Source organism: Suncus etruscus, chromosome 5 (assembly GCF_024139225.1).
Source record: "Suncus etruscus isolate mSunEtr1 chromosome 5, mSunEtr1.pri.cur, whole genome shotgun sequence".
Lineage (NCBI taxonomy): Eukaryota > Metazoa > Chordata > Mammalia > Eulipotyphla > Soricidae > Suncus > Suncus etruscus.
The window spans coordinates 116,230,257-116,247,381 of NC_064852.1; the positions used below are offsets into that span (position 1 = coordinate 116,230,257).

Consider the following 17,125-nt stretch of genomic DNA (forward strand, 5'->3'; position numbering starts at 1 on the left):
CTTTTGCAAGGTTTAGGGGATCATATGTGGTGCCAGGGATCAAATTAGGATGGATGTGTGCAAGGCAAGTGCCCTGTCCATTGTACTATCTCTTCAGCCCAGTCACATATCATATGGTCCCAGTTCAAACATCATCAGTGAGCTCACCAAGGACTAGCTTATATCTATCAAAAGGAGTAACTCGGGCCCTTTCATTTATGTATTTTTTTTTGCAACTTGAGATTTCTCAAGTATATTATTTTTCCAATGCTCATTTCTCGAGGATTGTGTAGAATAATTTTGTATACTGAGATCCCAGTATCTGGAACCGTGTTTGACATCTAGATATCCCGATATCTAGACAATGTTCTAGATGTCTGAATGTGTAGAACCATGCCTGAAACCTAATCAGTATTTGATAAATGTTTGTTATTTGAATAAATATGCCTAAGAGTTGAGTAGTCATACTATGTGGTAGCATATCATTTACTTTACATATAGAAAATAGAATATTTGTATTTAAATTTATAAGATAGCTCTAATTTAGAACTATTATTAGTGTTTCTCAACAACTATGTTGTTGAAACTAGGTAAGTTTCTCAACAACTATGATGTCTTATTTTCTCATCAACTTTGAGCTAAATATTACCTATCAGAAATTTTAGACATTTATTTTAATTTGGGAATCTGATCTTTTTCCTTAACTTTATTGTTATTTACTATTGCACACTTTGTCAGCCTATCTATAAATCTTCTAGAATGATATCTCCTATAATTATTAAAAAATAACCAAAATTTTTACTATTAACCATGAAATAATATAGGGAAAAGAAATTAGTCATCTTTATTACAAGTTCCTGTCAGAAAAATATATATCTTTAAACCTATGTGGTGTAGTCTTATCTGGGTTGTTCATAAAAATAAATTCTTTTTTGTGAATTGCAGGTACAGATCCAAGTGAGAAATAGCAAAGCTTCTTTTGACAAGTTAAAGATGGATGTTTGTCAGAAAGTGGATTTGCTTGGAGCTAGTCGCTGCAACATGTTATCTCACTCACTCACTACCTACCAGGTACCCACCTCCATGGTCAGCATGTCCTTGCAGTAAAGATGAGTGGTGAGATTCCTTTTTAAAAGTTGTCTAAAGGGTGCAAAAATTGTATAATGTATCAGATTCTTTTGTATTTGCTAACGTTGACTTATCAAAGTTAAGACAGTTTGAGAAACAGAATTTTAGACCCACAGATTCTGGAGCTCTTAGAGCATGCAGCTGTGTAGGCAACAGCGGGCGACCTCCAAATTCCTCAGTACGACAGCCCAGTAGGAGGACAGAAGATTAGAGAAATCAACTAAGCTCAGTAAACAAAAACAATCACACAGAAGGCTCCACTAGCAACAAACAGCTCAGTAAACCCTCAATGACTCTTAATGACCCCATGTGAGATATAACAATTTTCACAAATTTTCTTTTACTGAAGCATTTTTTCATAATTCCAGTAGCCACTTTATTGCAACAAGGAATTTAAAATAAATTATTTTGTGCCTGCTGGGGAATGGGGGTACGCTTGGGGAATGGGAGGATTGTGGAGGGAAGGTCTCACTGGCAATGGGATTGATGTTTGAACAATGAATGCCTGAAACTACGTATTATGAATAACTTTGCAAACCACAAAGTTTAGATAAAGTAAAACAAAAAGCATTTTTTATGGCTGCCAAAAATAATTGTAGACAGAAAAGAAAACTCCAAATTTGTTACTTCTGTCACTTTTCATCTTTCTCTTCCTGTTTTAGAAAAAAGAGACCCAGGGAACAAATAGGGGTGAGGAGGGGACTATTGAGGCAAAAACCATTAATCCTGGTCACCCACAATTACTCCCACATTTGAACTTCCTTATACAGTTTCATTTGGAACTACAGTCATTTATGAATAAGGAAAAAAAATTTTTTTGGTTATTGGGCCACACCCAGCGGTGCTCAGGGGTCACTACTGGCTGTCTGCTCAGAAATAGCTCCTGGCAGGCATGGGGGACCATATGGGACACCGGGATTCGAACCAACCACCTTACGTTCTGGATCGGCTGCTTGCAAGGCAAACACTGCTGTGCTATCTCTCCGGGCCCGAATAAGGAAAATTTAAAGCATTAAAGTAAATAGTAGTTTGGTTTTAAAACCTAAGATTTTTTATTTTAGACTGTATTTCCCTTTTTTCATTTCTTTTTTGTTTTTGGGCCACACCCGGTGACACTTAGGGGTTACTCCTAGCCATGTGCTCAGAAATTGCTCCTGGCTTGGGGGAACCATATGGGATACTGGGAATCGAACCACGGTCCATCCTAGGCTAACGCTTGCAAGGCAGACACCTTACCTCTAGCGCCACTGCTCAGGCCCCATAGATTGTATGTTCCTTTTATTTTCCTGCCAAATTGCCATCTCACACCACTTTAGGCTCAAGAATTAACTTATTGACCAGAAAGATAATACAAGGCAAAGATGTATCTGAAACATGGTGATTTGTTGTGTATGTAAACATCTTATGGGATTAATATGTTACTGACCCTACCCTGATCTGTGATTGTGCCCTACCCTAGGGTGGTACCTGATTCTGCTTCCACCATTGGGTGGAATCTGATCCCACCATTGGGTGGTACCTGATTCTGGGGGATAAAAACAAGGGTCTGTGGAAGGTGAGGGCTTTTTGGTTGGAACTGATGCTGAGGCTTTGGACTTCAGTCTTGTCCATCGAATAAAGCTAATATTTCCACAAGCCTGACTGTCTGCGAGCTGTTTACCCGCCGCTTCACCTCAGAACCGCCGGCTGAACAGGGTGGCAGACGCATGCTCCGAGCTGGAAGGGAAAGACCTCATCCTCCATCCCTCCATCAGTCAACCTCTTTAGGGGCTGACTTGCAACATTATGGCACCCGAACAGTGATGGTGAAAATGGACCCACGTGAGGTCTGATTATCACTTTTTGATTTTTTGGGCCATAAAATATCATAGTCTTCGTACTCAACAGATAGGAGCTCAGACCTCCTACTTCGTCTAACGAATATGGGATTTCCTGAAGAGACCAATTCTTTCTGGCCATTCTTTATCAGAAATTACAGTAACCTGAGCACCCGTATCTATCATTTCGTCAAAGGGTTGCCCTTCCAAATGAAGTTTGATCATTGGGTGTTCATCTTTAAATTTAGTAACCAGAGCCACGATTGGGTTTTGAGCAACACCCAGATCTGTGCTTCCAAAACCTCCAATTCTAGTCTTATCTGAAGTCCCAAATTTGACGTAAGGTACTATTACTATCTGGGCAATCGCTTCTCCTTTTTTAAAGGTCCATGCAACTGGTACGGTAATAACTACAATGATTTCTCCCATAGAATCTGAGTCAATGACATCAGTGGTTACCGATATACCCTTTATGTTGAGGCAACTTCTGCCAAGAATCAAACCCACAGTATCTGGGGGTGGCGGGCCCACAATGCCAGTTTCTAACATATAAAGGCATGCTCCTGGGTAAATTGTAATGTCCTCTGGGTATAGTATGTCTAATATGGCACTCCCTGATGTGGAGTGAATTAATTCCCTTATTGTGATGAATTTTCTTGGACTGGGCTTGGAAGGATTATTGTCTGTGAACTTTGCCCCTGATTTGGAAGCGCCTGGGGGGAGGCCCTGTGGGCATTTCCCTGCATCTTGTAAGTGTGCCCTCGAGGAGCTGAATTTATAAGGAAACAGCAATTTCTTTTGATATGCTCCTGTTTTCCACAATGGTAGCAGGCAATTTGCCTCCTGGGGATTGTGTTGAAACCTCTACTTAGGTTATTATCAATGAGGTTTCTGGATCTGCAATCTTTTGCCCAGTGGCGACCCTTTTTGCATTTTGGGCAAAGACCTGGTTTACAGAAAGTGCCCTGTCCCCGAGGGGAGTAAGGCATCATTCCCTTGGTAACTGGGAAGGTTTGTACCGAGTCCAAGTCGGGTGGGGGTTGGGGTTCCCCATAGACATTCCACAGGCATAAAGGAAATCATTCACATCTGCCTTTTCATTTAATGTATTCAATACTAATCTACAGGCCAAATTTGCATTATCATAAGCCAAAGATTTTACTATGAACTTTCTCATCTCATCTTCGACATGTAACTTCAGAGCATCTTCAATCTTAACTACAAACTCTGCATATGACTTATGGGTAATTTAAGTTTCTTCTACCAATGCTGTTAGAATCAATTTTTTCCCATCATGACAATGCAATATCCCTAATTAAATTTAAGATTTCTTTAGGTAAAACTGCTTGTGTCTGAATATTTGCAAATTGATTTTCTGCCATCAATAATTCATACGATAGAATAACCTGCCACTTGTTTTCTGTACTATCTGGGCTATATAATTTGGTTTTTATGCCTTCTGAATAGTACATTTCCCATTCAGTTTGCTGTTTAGATGACAGGCATATTTCAGTGATTCTTTTAAAATCACACAAAGTCCAAGATGAGTTATGACTCCTAAGTCTTAGTAACTCCACACAGTATGGTGATTTTGGACCATACTCTTTACATGCTTTTTTAAACTGATCTAATTCTTCCATCTGATAGGGTACATAATTAGAAACATTTACCCAGTAAAGGGGATGAGGCAGGATTAGCAAAATTACTCTGAATAGAGCTCTGAGACCATGCGTGTGGTTCATTGTCTGAATCTGCACTGTTGTGTGATTCAATTTTGTGAATAGAATCAGGCCTCACTTGTGGAGTTAGCACCGGAGGTTAATTAATCATTGTCTGAGTCACTAGTGTCATGCGATTTGCTAGAATCAGGCTTAACTTTCTGAGTTGTTTTTCTTCCAGAAAAAATTCCTATATTGTTGATGGTGGGGCTGGATTCGTCAGCCCGCATCTTGGTCTGAATTTTTGTCAGAAAGATTTCCTTATTATCCATACTGGTTTTAGCCTCACCATTTCTACACTTTCTATTTCCTAAATACCAGCCAATAACTATGCTCACAGTAACAACGTGAGCCAACACAGAAATTCCACAAACTATGACGGCTGGAGACAATGCAATTTTCATTTGAAATATAGACCACAAGCATCCAACTGCAGTGATTGTCCTTAGATCAAAAACAATTAGTTTTAAACAAAATGAAATAATCCACTTGTACAATAGAGAACCAATGCGTAAGCAAAAAGGTGGCAGAATACACATGATTAACCACAGAAACGATTTAATGGTCAGCAGAGGAAATTTCCAATGAAGTATTTCACTTACAGTTATTGAGGGTCCAGGTTCAGCCTGTTCGGGCACCATAATGTTGCAAGTCAGCCCCTGAAAAGGTTGACTGATGGAGGACGGGAGGATGAGGTCTTTCCCCTCCAGCTCCGAGCATGCGTCTGCCACCCTGTTCAGCCAGCGGTTCTGAGGTGAAGCTAATGCTGAGGCTTTGGACTTCAGTCTTGTCCACCAAATAAAGCTAATATTTCCACAAGCCTGACTGTCTGCGAGCTGTTTACCTGCTGCTTCACCTCTTTAAGAGATGTAACCTCTTCAGGGGCTGACTTGCAACACAATGGCGCCCTGAACGTGGATGTGAACTCTGGACCCAAGAGAACAGCAATCATGGTGAGATTCCTGCTTTTGAGTTTGATTTTGGCTCTTTTCAGTTGCAGTCATCCCAAAATCTTGGGCTACCACGTGAAGCCATTGTCAAACATGGCCGATACCCCTTCTGGGGGCAGAAGGGCAACTGAAACATGGGAGGTGGAAGCTTGTATCACCCCCATCCCAGGACCAGGACTGAGACTTTGTTACAAGAAACAAAAACATTGGCCTCCTCAGAGACTGATGGAAAGCCTAGATTGGAAAGGAACAAGAAAAAAGACTGTATTTAGAATAGACTGATTTACTGAATATGACTTACAGCTTGAATTTGAATTTCGACTTTGAAAATTTTGGACTAGACTTTTAGGTTAAACCACTTTGAACTCTTAACATCCAGACGCGCCCTATGGAAAAAGCTGTGGACAAGTTGCGTTGCAGCAGCTGTGGCAGCGGAGCCAGCTTCCAAAGTGCTTTCTGGAAAAAAGGCAGCTGCAATCAGCACAGAACGCCCATCCTGCGGCAGATAAGCGTCTAAAAGCTATGGATAGGCCAGAAGTGGCGATGCGTGCGGATTGGCTTTGCTCAGCTTGGCTCTGCTCTGGTAAAGCTACAGCGGCATGGAAGCGGCTTTCTGCAGCGAGCCTGGGACCTGCCCTCCAGCTCATGAGAATGAAATGGCTCAAGTTAACCCAGTTGAAACCCCATGAAAGAAAACCACATGGAGACATCAGTATGGAAGAAGACCAGTGTCTGGACTAACGGTTTTTAGGTGAAGGGATTAAGTGGGTAGCCACATATTTTACACATAGTTGGTGATGGGCTAAGTTTTAGTTAGTGGTGTAAAAAATTAGTTAAAAAAGGGGAGAAATAACAGTAAAGCCCAAATGAACAATCTAATTGAAAAACTGACGCATTTAACTTTGCTTCAGGTGTATCTATTGATTAAGTCAGGTTGTTGCCAATTTAAATGTGTTTTATTGTTTTCCACAGTTAATATTTTCAATTGCAAAATGTTTTACTGTGTATTTTAATGTATTAGTCTGTTTTCAAAATGTATGTTCGGTATTTATGCTTTTGTGCTTGTGTGTAGGGAAGGTTAATAGGAACAAAAAGTTCCCCAAAATAGTTTAAAGGTATAGGAACAAAAAGAAGTTCCAGAATAGTGCTTGGTAGAAAGCATTGAAAAAATTTTAAGTTACAGGTGTATGGTATATTTTGCAGAAATGTTATGTTTTTGAAAAAGGCTAGTATGTTAATTTTCACTTTATTACATTGTTGCTATGGAAATATTACCTGCCTTTGGCTAAAGGCAAAGTCAGGATTGCAAAAGCTTATTATCATTCATTTATATTAAGGGAGGGGCACCCTGTGTTTAGGTTAGAAGTTTTTCTTTACATTTTCCTGTGATGCACTTATACAAACAGCCACTCTTTTATTACTGACTAGTTTTTCCTTTAATAATTGTAGACAATATTGTTTGTTTTCTAAAAACAAATGGGGGAATTGTTGTGTATGTAAACATTTTATGGGATTATTATGTTACTGACCCTACCCTGATCTGTGATTGTGCCCTACCCTAGGGTGTGACCTGGCATTCTGCCCCCACCCTAGGGTCGTACCTGATTCTGCTTCCACCATTGGGTGGTATCTGATCCCACCATTGGGTGGTACCTGATTCTGGGGGATAAAAACAAGGGTCTGTGGAAGGTGAGGGCTTTTTGGTTGGAACTGATGCTGAGGCTTTGGACTTCAGTCTTGTCCACCGAATAAAGCTAATATTTCCACAAGCCTGACTGTCTGCGAGCTGTTTACCCGCCGCTTCACCTCAGAACCGCCGGCTGAACAGGGTGGCAGATGCGTGCTCCGAGCTGGAAGGGAAAGACCTCATCCTCCATTCTTCCATCAGTCAACCTCTTCAGGGGTTGACTTGCAACAGTGATCCTTGTTTGATTCCTGGTACCACATGAGTGATCCCTGAGCACAGAACTCAAAGAAGTCCTTAAGCGGTACTAGGAATGGTCCAAAACTAAAGTAAACAAGCAAAAACTAATAAACAAACAACCCCCCCAAATAAACATTTTCACTGGTACTTCTTTTTTGTTGTTGTTTTGGGCTATACCCAGCGGCGATCAGAGATTACTCCAGGCTTTGCACTCAGAACTCGATCCTGGCTTGGGTGACCTTATGGAATTCCGGGGGATTGAACCCATGTCTGTCCTGGGTCAGCCGCATGCAAGGCAAATGCCCTACCACTGCACTACCACTCCAGCTCCTTCACTGGTACTTTTATGAATCCAAGACACACAAACAGCAAGCAATGAATACATTTGATATTAATAAGTAACTGTTACAGATTTTTTTTTAATTTTGGTTTAGGAGTCACACCCTATAGTGTCCAGGGCTTCCCCCTGACTTTGTGCTCAAAGACCCTTCCTGCATGTGCTCAATGAATTATGTGTGGTCCTACGATGGAGCTGTAGTCAGCTGTGAGCAGGAAAAACCTCACCCTCTGTATTCTCTCTCTCTGGTCCCACCATTACTGGTTTTCTTGTTGTATTATTGTACCAGCTCCTGCACTTTTACTGACTGTGGCATAAATTTTTGTCAATGGAAAAATAGAAGAATAAATTGTGTTTACATGAGAAAAAATAATAAAGAAAATTGATCTTCACAGCTGCTTTTAGGGAATCGATCTATTTCAGTTCAGGGCTTGAATGGAGAAAATAAAACAAAGATGCACTTAACAATAAAAAGGATGTGACATTTTTTTATAACACAGTATCCAGAATATAATCTCCATTTATTCAGCTCTCCTTTCTTCTCTTTGCTTTTTCTTTTTATCTCAAGGGGGATCCCAGCCAGGGGGACTGAATGATTGTCTTGAGGCATATAGAGATCAAACTCACTGACCTCACACTTACCCTGAAAGCTTCCTAAGCAAGGACACCACCTTTTACACTCATGTGTCACAGATTCCCCACAGCAGAACTATCAAGGTCACATCAGTGGTTTAGTGGCACTGAAATCTGAACCCTGTGCAGATCCATAAAGGATCAATAAAGGATCATAAAGGCTTATGTACTCACCAACAAAGACTTACAGTCTGACACAGATATGGCATTTTTGTGCTTTTAATATTTCTCTTGGATTCCTCTAACAAGTGTGCAAATATACCAGTTTTGTTCTCTTGGCTACATTTTCGCTTCAGCCAGTCCCAGAGCCCCTTCCCACACCTACACTGACAGTCCCACATCTGAGCAGATACACATGCCAATGTACCTGCAGAGTTACTGCTCAATGTACCTGCTGTACAATGTACCTGTACTGTACTCAGAGTTACTGCTTTGGGGGCTTTGGGGGGCCACTACACTGAGAAACTGAATGAATTCCTGCTTCTTGTTACATTCAGCAGCTACTCACCTGCCACACTAGACAGAAAACAAACCAGCACTGTGAGGAAGCAGAACTCAAGTATGACCTTGCCTTTCTCTACAGAGGACCCTCCTTGGATTCTGGGAGAACACAGCCCGCATGATGTCCCAAATCGACGGGGGCTGGACTGGCTTCCATCCTTACGGTTACATAGCTCTCCAGGTATCTTTCTTTCCATCTTCTTTTTTTGTTTTTGTCCTGTGTGATTGTTTGGGGGCCACCTCCAGTGGCACCTAGAGTTCCTCCTGGCTTAATGCTGTGGCCTTTCCCTGGGGTTACTTGAGGGACCCAGTGATGTTGGGGAAATCAATCCATAGCCTGGGTCTACTGCATGCAAAGCTTGTTCTCCCATCTTTTGCGCTCTCCAACTATCCATGAAGATGTCTGCACCTCTTTGATCTGAGTATTGCCAACAACTCTAAACAAATACAAAGGTATCTGTTTGGCGGGCTCAAGCTAGTAGAATAGAGTGGAGGGAGTGAAAAGGAAACTAAAATATAGTGAGATAAGAAAAGTTATAGCAAGAAAAAAGCAGAGGAGCCAATGGAAAACACATCACGTGATTTCAAATGCGGCCAGATTACTTACATGAGATTTGTAGAAGCTCAACAAAAATGTTCTTGTTTTACTTTTACAATGATTTAAGATATGTGATTCATGATAGAAAAGTCATACCAGTTTATGTTACTGTTTATGCCTGATATACTGCATCAAAGCAGCTCTTCAAACAGTTACATGTAAAATACCCTTGTGCTATTGAAGGCTTTTGATATTTGCATAGTTTCCTGGTAACTTTCTTTGGATATGACTTTTCCATCAGAGTCCATCTAAGTTAATAATTTCTTCAGTTCTGGTAGGCTGGATTTTAATAGCTTTGAATTTAATCCTTCTGACTTTTAATTGACCATGAAAATGTCATTCATTGGTGGTCTAGGGAGAGATAGACAGTTCAGAGGTTAAGGAACTCGCCTTTCACATGGATGACCCTGATTTAATCCCAACATCACATACGATTCCATGAGCACTGTCAGGACTGATCCTTCTGCAGAGCCCTGAGCACTGAGCGCTGCCCTGAGTAAGCCCTGAGCACTGCCAGCCCAACTACCCTGCCCCAAAATTAAAAACAAAAAATAAAGCAAATGTCCTTGTTAGATTTGTTGTCTGTGATGAGATCATGTCTCACAACTGAATTTCCTGGGGCATGATAAGGACATTTTGTTGAAATTTGGGATTTGGGGGGACATTTCTCAGAATTACTCCCAGCTTGGTGCTCAGAGTATTATTGAGTACATGAAGCATGCACTGAGTTCATTCCAGCCCAGAATGTACTTTTTTTTTTTTTTGGTTTTTGGGCCACACCCTGTGACGCTCAGGGGTTACTCCTGGCTATGCGCTCAGAAGTTGCTCCTGGCTTCTTGGGGGACCATATGGGACGCCGGGGGATCGAACCGCGGTCCGTGCGCAGGCAAGGCAGGCACCTTAGCTCCAGCGCCACCGCCCGGCCCCCCAGAATGTACTTTTTATGTCATGTTCTTATAGATCACCTTCCAGTCCAATGACTACCCTCAGTGAGTTTGGTTTATTTGTTGCATGTATTCTGTATTTCTTTACTTTTTCTACACTAATGCTGTACTGTCTAGCATACCAGGTGTTGGAGAAAGCGAACACCCCATTGCTGTTCTAAATGGACATGAAAATCTTTTAGCTATGTTTAGAGCATTGCAATCCACACTGGGTGGTCCCACAATCTTCTGGGCACATTACAACATTGTCAACCCCATGATTGGCCCAGTGTGGGGGGTTACCATAGTCAACCCTGTGGTGGACAAAACACAGATACAGTTCAAATGACTTTGTCAATATTTATTTCCCATATCTCTCTTCTTCACATTAGAATTATCTACCAATTTAATACTGTTTAGAATTTTTATTCTCACATTGTGCAAAGGGGGAAATCAATTTATTTCTATTTACTTCATGTTGGTTGAATTTCTTTAGCAACTTCAAGACACTTCAAGCAAGGTCACTGAAGATCACAAAGAAGAACAAGTAGAAAACAATTTTCTTACTGAAAACCTCAATAAGTAAGCAGGCAAAAATGAACTATAGTATTGTGAAAGTTTTGGGATTATTGTACAATAAAACAGAAAGTTGTTTCTTCGTGGAATTACCAAATATTTCCTTTTTTTTTTTTTTAACATGGCAGGCATGGAAGTAACAGTGATACACAACAGATCCTTAATAACAAGTCCAGGTTTTATAGGTGGAAAAACTAAGCCTGACTGTAAGCAGCAGGGCAGCCCTTTTTTTTAGAGATGGTTTAAAGGTTATGGTCTTTTAAGTGTCTGGTTCCAGGTCAGTCCCCAGTGGCACATTTGGTCTCCTGAGCATTGTCAGGAATGACTACTGAGGACAGAGCCAGGAGTAAACTCTGAGCACTATTGGGTGTTATCCCAAAACAAAAACAAAAATAGGAGAAATGAGTACCTTTTCTAAGTGATTCCACAGGAAACAGCTGAATAAAGGACTCAATCACCTGAAGCTCTGAGCCAGGGCTCTATAAGAAATTAAGAATTTTTTTTTTTTTAGCTATTATGAGTATCAACAAACAACATGAACAGGACTGTGACTGGTTTCCCAAAAGTAGACTCTTGCTGTGCACATATTTTCATGATAACTATTTCCTTCTATAATAACTTGCTTTTAGCTCTTCTTCCAAAACCACAACTTAATTCTCTTTTTTTTTGTTTTGTTTTGTTTCTTGGGCCACACCCGGTGATGCTCAGGGGTTACTCCTGGCTGTCTGCTCAGAAATAGCTCCTGGCAGGCACGGGGGACCATATGGGACACCGGGATTTGAACCAACCACCTTTGGTCCTGGATCGGCTGCTTGCAAGGCAAACACTGCTGTGCTATCTCCAGGGCCCTTAATTCTCATTTTAATAAGATTAAACTCAATATAAAAAGGAACATAACAGTGACAAATCATATACTATTAATGAAAAGTGAGGGGGGGCCTGGAGAGATAGCACAGCGGCGTTTGCCTTGCAAGCAGCCAATCCAGGACCAAAGGTGGTTGGTTCGAATCCTGGTGTCCCATATGGTCCCCCATGCCTGCCAGGAGCTATTTCTGAGCAGACAGCCAGGAGTAACCCCTGAGCACCGATGGGTATGGCCCAAAAACCAAAAAAAAAAAAAAAAAAAAAGAAAAAAAGAAAAGTGACCTGACATACATTTTCCATTTCTCTGTGGAATAATCCAAACTAATTTTTATTCACTTGATTATATAAATGATCTAGATTAAATAATATGCATCAGTTACATTTTTGTTAACTTGGTTATTTTATACAATCTTAAAGTCTTATTATAGTTAACCGATTAATTGAATTAATGTTTTCTTTTATTGCCTCATGTATGCCACATTAAAAATCTTGTCATGTGTGTTTAGTAGTAGGAGAACTATTTTCTGAGTTAGATGATTTCACAGCACTTTTCTCTCTCTTCATGTCATATGTTAAGAAGTGCATATGCTTTTTTAAGGGTTTTGTGGATTAGTGTTTTTGTGTTTTGGAGGTAGATGGCAAGAAGTAGAATGACTGGATCCGGAAAATTCTTTTATTTTTGGAAAAATAGTTAAACTGTTTTTGACAAAGTAAACATACTTGTAACAAACCAGTAACAGCAAAGTAGCAGGCTATGACATCAATACACAAAAATCTGTTGCCTTTCTACATGCAAATAACAAACTGGAAGAGAAAGAGATTTTTAAAAGATTACCCATTTAAAGTGTGTGTTCGAAGCAACATGCTAAAGAATCAACAAAACATGTGAAAGACCTATACCTTGAAAATTATAAGCCACTTATGAAAAAAATACAAGACAACATGAGGCAGTGGAAAATATTCAATGTTCATGTATTGTAAAAATGAACATTGTCAGGCCCGAGAGATAGCACAGTGGTGTTTGCCTTGCAAGCAGCCGATCCAGGACCTAAGGTGGTTGGTTCGAATCCAGGGCTATAGTAATGAAAATGACATGGTACTGGAATACAGAAAGACTGTCAATACCAGTGGATTGAAATTTAGGACCCGGAGGAAAAAAATCTCAGGTCTATGGACAGTTAACTTTTGACAAACTTGCTAGGTGCATGTGTCCTGAATTCTGCTCCTAGTATTTTTGTGCAAAACTCTTCAATACTTAGAAACTGTATTTATGCTTGATGGCCTTGGAGACAAATACAATTCTTAATAGAGGCTGCGCTGAATAAGGTACCTGGTCTTTGTAGATACTCGGTAAATATTAACAGAAAAAGGGGCAGATAAATATTTTTAGTCAAATTAGACCATCAGAAGACTTGTTTTAGACACATTTTAGGACCTATATCCCATAATTATTTTAATGGGTCTTTATTAAAACCTATTTTTAACAATATTAGGTTATTTTTAATAGAATATGAGTCCCCAAAATATTTAAACCAAAATCTTGTGATTTATTTTTTGCATTTATTTTAGGTTAGTTCTACCAGATGAGGAAATTAGCTTGGAAAGTGAACCAGGTAAGATGGTAAACTCATTACTTTGAAATACTTAATGAAAAATAAAACTTTTAAATGTCAAATCAATTTATTACAGCATTTAAAGAGATTGTGTTAACATCTACTCAGTTCATAAACCATGGTAAATCACTTTATCGTTTTCTCTAGTTAGCTTTTCTTTTTTTCCCTAACTTTATCGAGTTTTCCAAAACATAAAATATGGATGGATTTAGGCTTAAAATGTTCAATGTTTAAAGTATATGATGATGCTAATGGTATCTACATGTATCAGAAAGATTATTACAATAAGTTTAATTAACACATTGTTGCCTCACATAGTCACCAGACTTATTTTTTCAGTATGACATTTAAGATCAACTCTCTTGATTGTCAAGTATATGCGGTAATATAATTAACTGTTACCATTCTCTACATTAATCTATGAACCAGAATTCATATTCTTGGACTAATCTTCCCATTTCTCCAGCCCTCTAAACCCTGGCCATGTTCATATGACCACTGATCATGTTCATATGACTTTTAAAGTTTTTCATCCTTTGTTTAAATTCATTCCTAGGTGGTTGATTCTTTTTCATAAAATTGTATTCTTTCTTGTTTTTGTTTGGGGTCCACACTAAGCAGTGCTCAGGGCTCACTTGTGGCTCTGTGTTCAGGAACACTCTTGGCAGGCTCAGGGAACAACGTGGTGTACAGAGGATTGAACCTGGGCTGGCTACGTGCAAGGCAAGCAGCATCTTACTCATGGTGATAATTATCACTTCTACCCTGTCTTCATGATAAAATTATAAAGGGGATTATTTCCTTGCTTGCTTGCTTTTCTAGATTTTTGTTTTATGCTAAAATAAGGTAACAGATTTCTGTATATTGATTTTGTGACCTACCACTTTACTAAAATGGTTTTTTTTTCAGTAGAATTTTTTGTTTTTTGTTTTTTTGGGCCACACCCAGTGATGCTCAGGGGTTACTCCTGGCTATGCGCTCAGAAATCCTGGCTTGGGGGACCATATGGGGTGCCGGGAGATTTGAACCGTAGTCCGTCCTAGGTTAGAGCGTGCATGGCAGACACCTTATGCCCTGAGTCACCGCTTCCCTTCCCCACTGTCCCTTCTCTTCCTCATTCCCCCACTCATAGTAAATTTCATACTGACCAGTTCTCAATTCTGCTGCCTTTGGGCATCTTTTATACAATTCTTTATATCATGCATGTACTAGAGATTGTTCTGTGTCAGTTCCTTTCCTTCTTTATAACTTTACTTATCAAGATACCCTTCAGATCTATCCATAGAACAACAAATTGCATGAGTTGCAAATCACATCTTTTCTTGAAGTTGAGTAGTATATTCCATTATGCATATATATACCATTGCTTCTTTATTTTTGTAACTTTTTTGGGGGGGTTTTCCGGGCCACTCCCGTTTGATGCTCAGAGGTTATTCCTGGCTAAGTGTTCAGAAATTGCCCCTGGCTTGGGGGGACCATATGGGACGCCGGGGGGATCGAACCATGGTCCTTCCTTGGCTAGCGCTTGCAAGGCAGGCACCTTATCTCTAGCACCACCTCGCCGGCCCCTGCTTCTTTATTTTTAAATATTACTTTATTTAAGTTCTGTGGTTACAAAATCGTTCATGATTGAGTTTCAGTCATACAATGCACACCATCCTTCAATGGTACATGTTTCTTACCACCAATGTCCCCAGTTTTCCTCCCACCTTCCCCTACCTGACTCTGGGGCAGATATTTTACTTCTCTCTCTCTCTTCCTTTTTTCCCTTTTGACACTGTGGTTTGCACTATTGTTAATGTACCATGCATATCTTTTTTAAAAAAATTTTATTTTGACCATATTGACTTACATATCTTTCACAGTAGTATTTTTAGGTAGCTATTAGGTACATATTGAATCAGGGGAGTACCCATCACCAAATTTGTCCTCATTCCACCCTCATTCCCTTCCTGCATCCCATATCCCCCACCATCACCCCATGGGCTGGTAGAGTAAGTAGTCCCCTCTATGTCTAGCTTACTATTAGTGATCATATATCTGTTTGGTCCTGCTACCCTCCCTTGTTTCCCCCTCTATTTGAGAGGTGGAGCTAGATAGTTCGAGTTATGTAGTTTTGTTTGAAGGAAAGAAAAGCAATAGTATGGGGTAAAAAAAAAATCAAATAAGCTGAAAATGGGCGGAATACTTCTAGAGGCTTCCAACCTCAGTTTGAGAGAGGACAGGAAAAAGGTAACTGAAATACCACAACAATACAGAAAGAAATATAAAATAAAATATCCAGTGAGCACTACAGCAATAAAGACAAGCACCACACAATAGTCTCGGTCCTGAAATCAAACCATGCCGGAGTGCAAAAAGAAAGAGAAAGATAAAATAAAATAAAATAAAATTGGAGACATCAACTTCAATATCTACACCAAAATAAAGAACTCCAAAAAAATCAATCAGTACATATATATGTGGATAAAAGGATTATTTTGTGCTTTTTTTTTTCTTTTTCCCCCTGCATAGGCACAGTAACTATTGGGGACATAATATAGAGGGACCATGCATATCTTTTTATCCCTCTTTTAGCATCCCATTTTTGTCCAGAGTGATTAGTTCCAACTCTCATTGTCATGGTGTTCCCTTCTACTCTACTGCACGCCCTCCTTTGTGGCAAGCTTCCTACCATGGACTGATGATCCTCCAGGCCCTCATCATTATTGTCTCTGGGTATTATGACCATACTATCTTTTTTTTTTTGTATCACACAAATGAATGTGATCATTCTATGTCTATTCCTCTCCCTCTGACTCATTTCACTCAGCAAAATACTCTCCATATCCATTCATGTCTAAGCAAATTGCATGACTTCATTTTCCTGACAGCTGCATAGTATTCCATTGTGTAGATGCACCACAGTTCCTTTATCCACTCATCTCTTCTTGGGCGCTTAGGTTGTTTCCAGATTTTGGCTATTGTAAATAGTGCTGCAATGAACATAGGAGTGCAGAGGACTTTTCTACATGGTGCTTTTGGGGACCTAGGTTATATCCCTAAGAGTACTATTGCTGGATTATATGGAAGTTCAATTTATAGTTTTTTGAGGAATATTCATATTGTTTACAAAAATAGGCTGGCCCATTTGCATTCTGACCTGCCAGGGGTGGGGCCCATGTAACAAGCAGAAAACTTTAAGCAGGCCTTTGCAACAAGCACAGAGCTTTGCTAAAAGCAGGGAGCCCTGAGGAATAAATGTAACCATTTAAGGCTTGTACAAAGACAATGAAAGCATAGAATTTTAGCCCTGGGAAACTGAGTCTAACTCAGTTATATACAGATAACCTGTTATCTGTATATTCTGGCCTGCCCGAGATGGGTTCCATTATCAGTACAACCTGGCCAGATGGAGATGGGTCCCATTATCTGTATATTCCAACCCATTCACCGATGGGTTCTGTCATCTAGGTATTCTGGCCTCTTCAATGTATCTATCCCCTATCAACATGTGTACATGCAGAACTGTGCCCGCAAAAAGTATATCAGCCGGCCTTATGCTTCAATAAACAGATTTGGATC

General features: G+C 39.9%; 1 protein-coding gene across 1 annotated transcript in view; it reads left to right on the top strand.

Annotated features, from left to right (window-relative positions):
- ICA1L (islet cell autoantigen 1 like) overlaps positions 1–17,125 on the top strand; it is a 44,283-nt gene that overhangs the window by 19,195 nt on the left and 7,963 nt on the right. The window contains exons 6-9 of the mRNA XM_049773261.1: positions 925–1,050; positions 9,070–9,168; positions 11,005–11,090; positions 13,518–13,561. Of these exons, the coding sequence (XP_049629218.1) occupies positions 925–1,050; positions 9,070–9,168; positions 11,005–11,090; positions 13,518–13,561 (355 nt within the window). The remainder of the gene's footprint in view (positions 1–924; positions 1,051–9,069; positions 9,169–11,004; positions 11,091–13,517; positions 13,562–17,125) is intronic.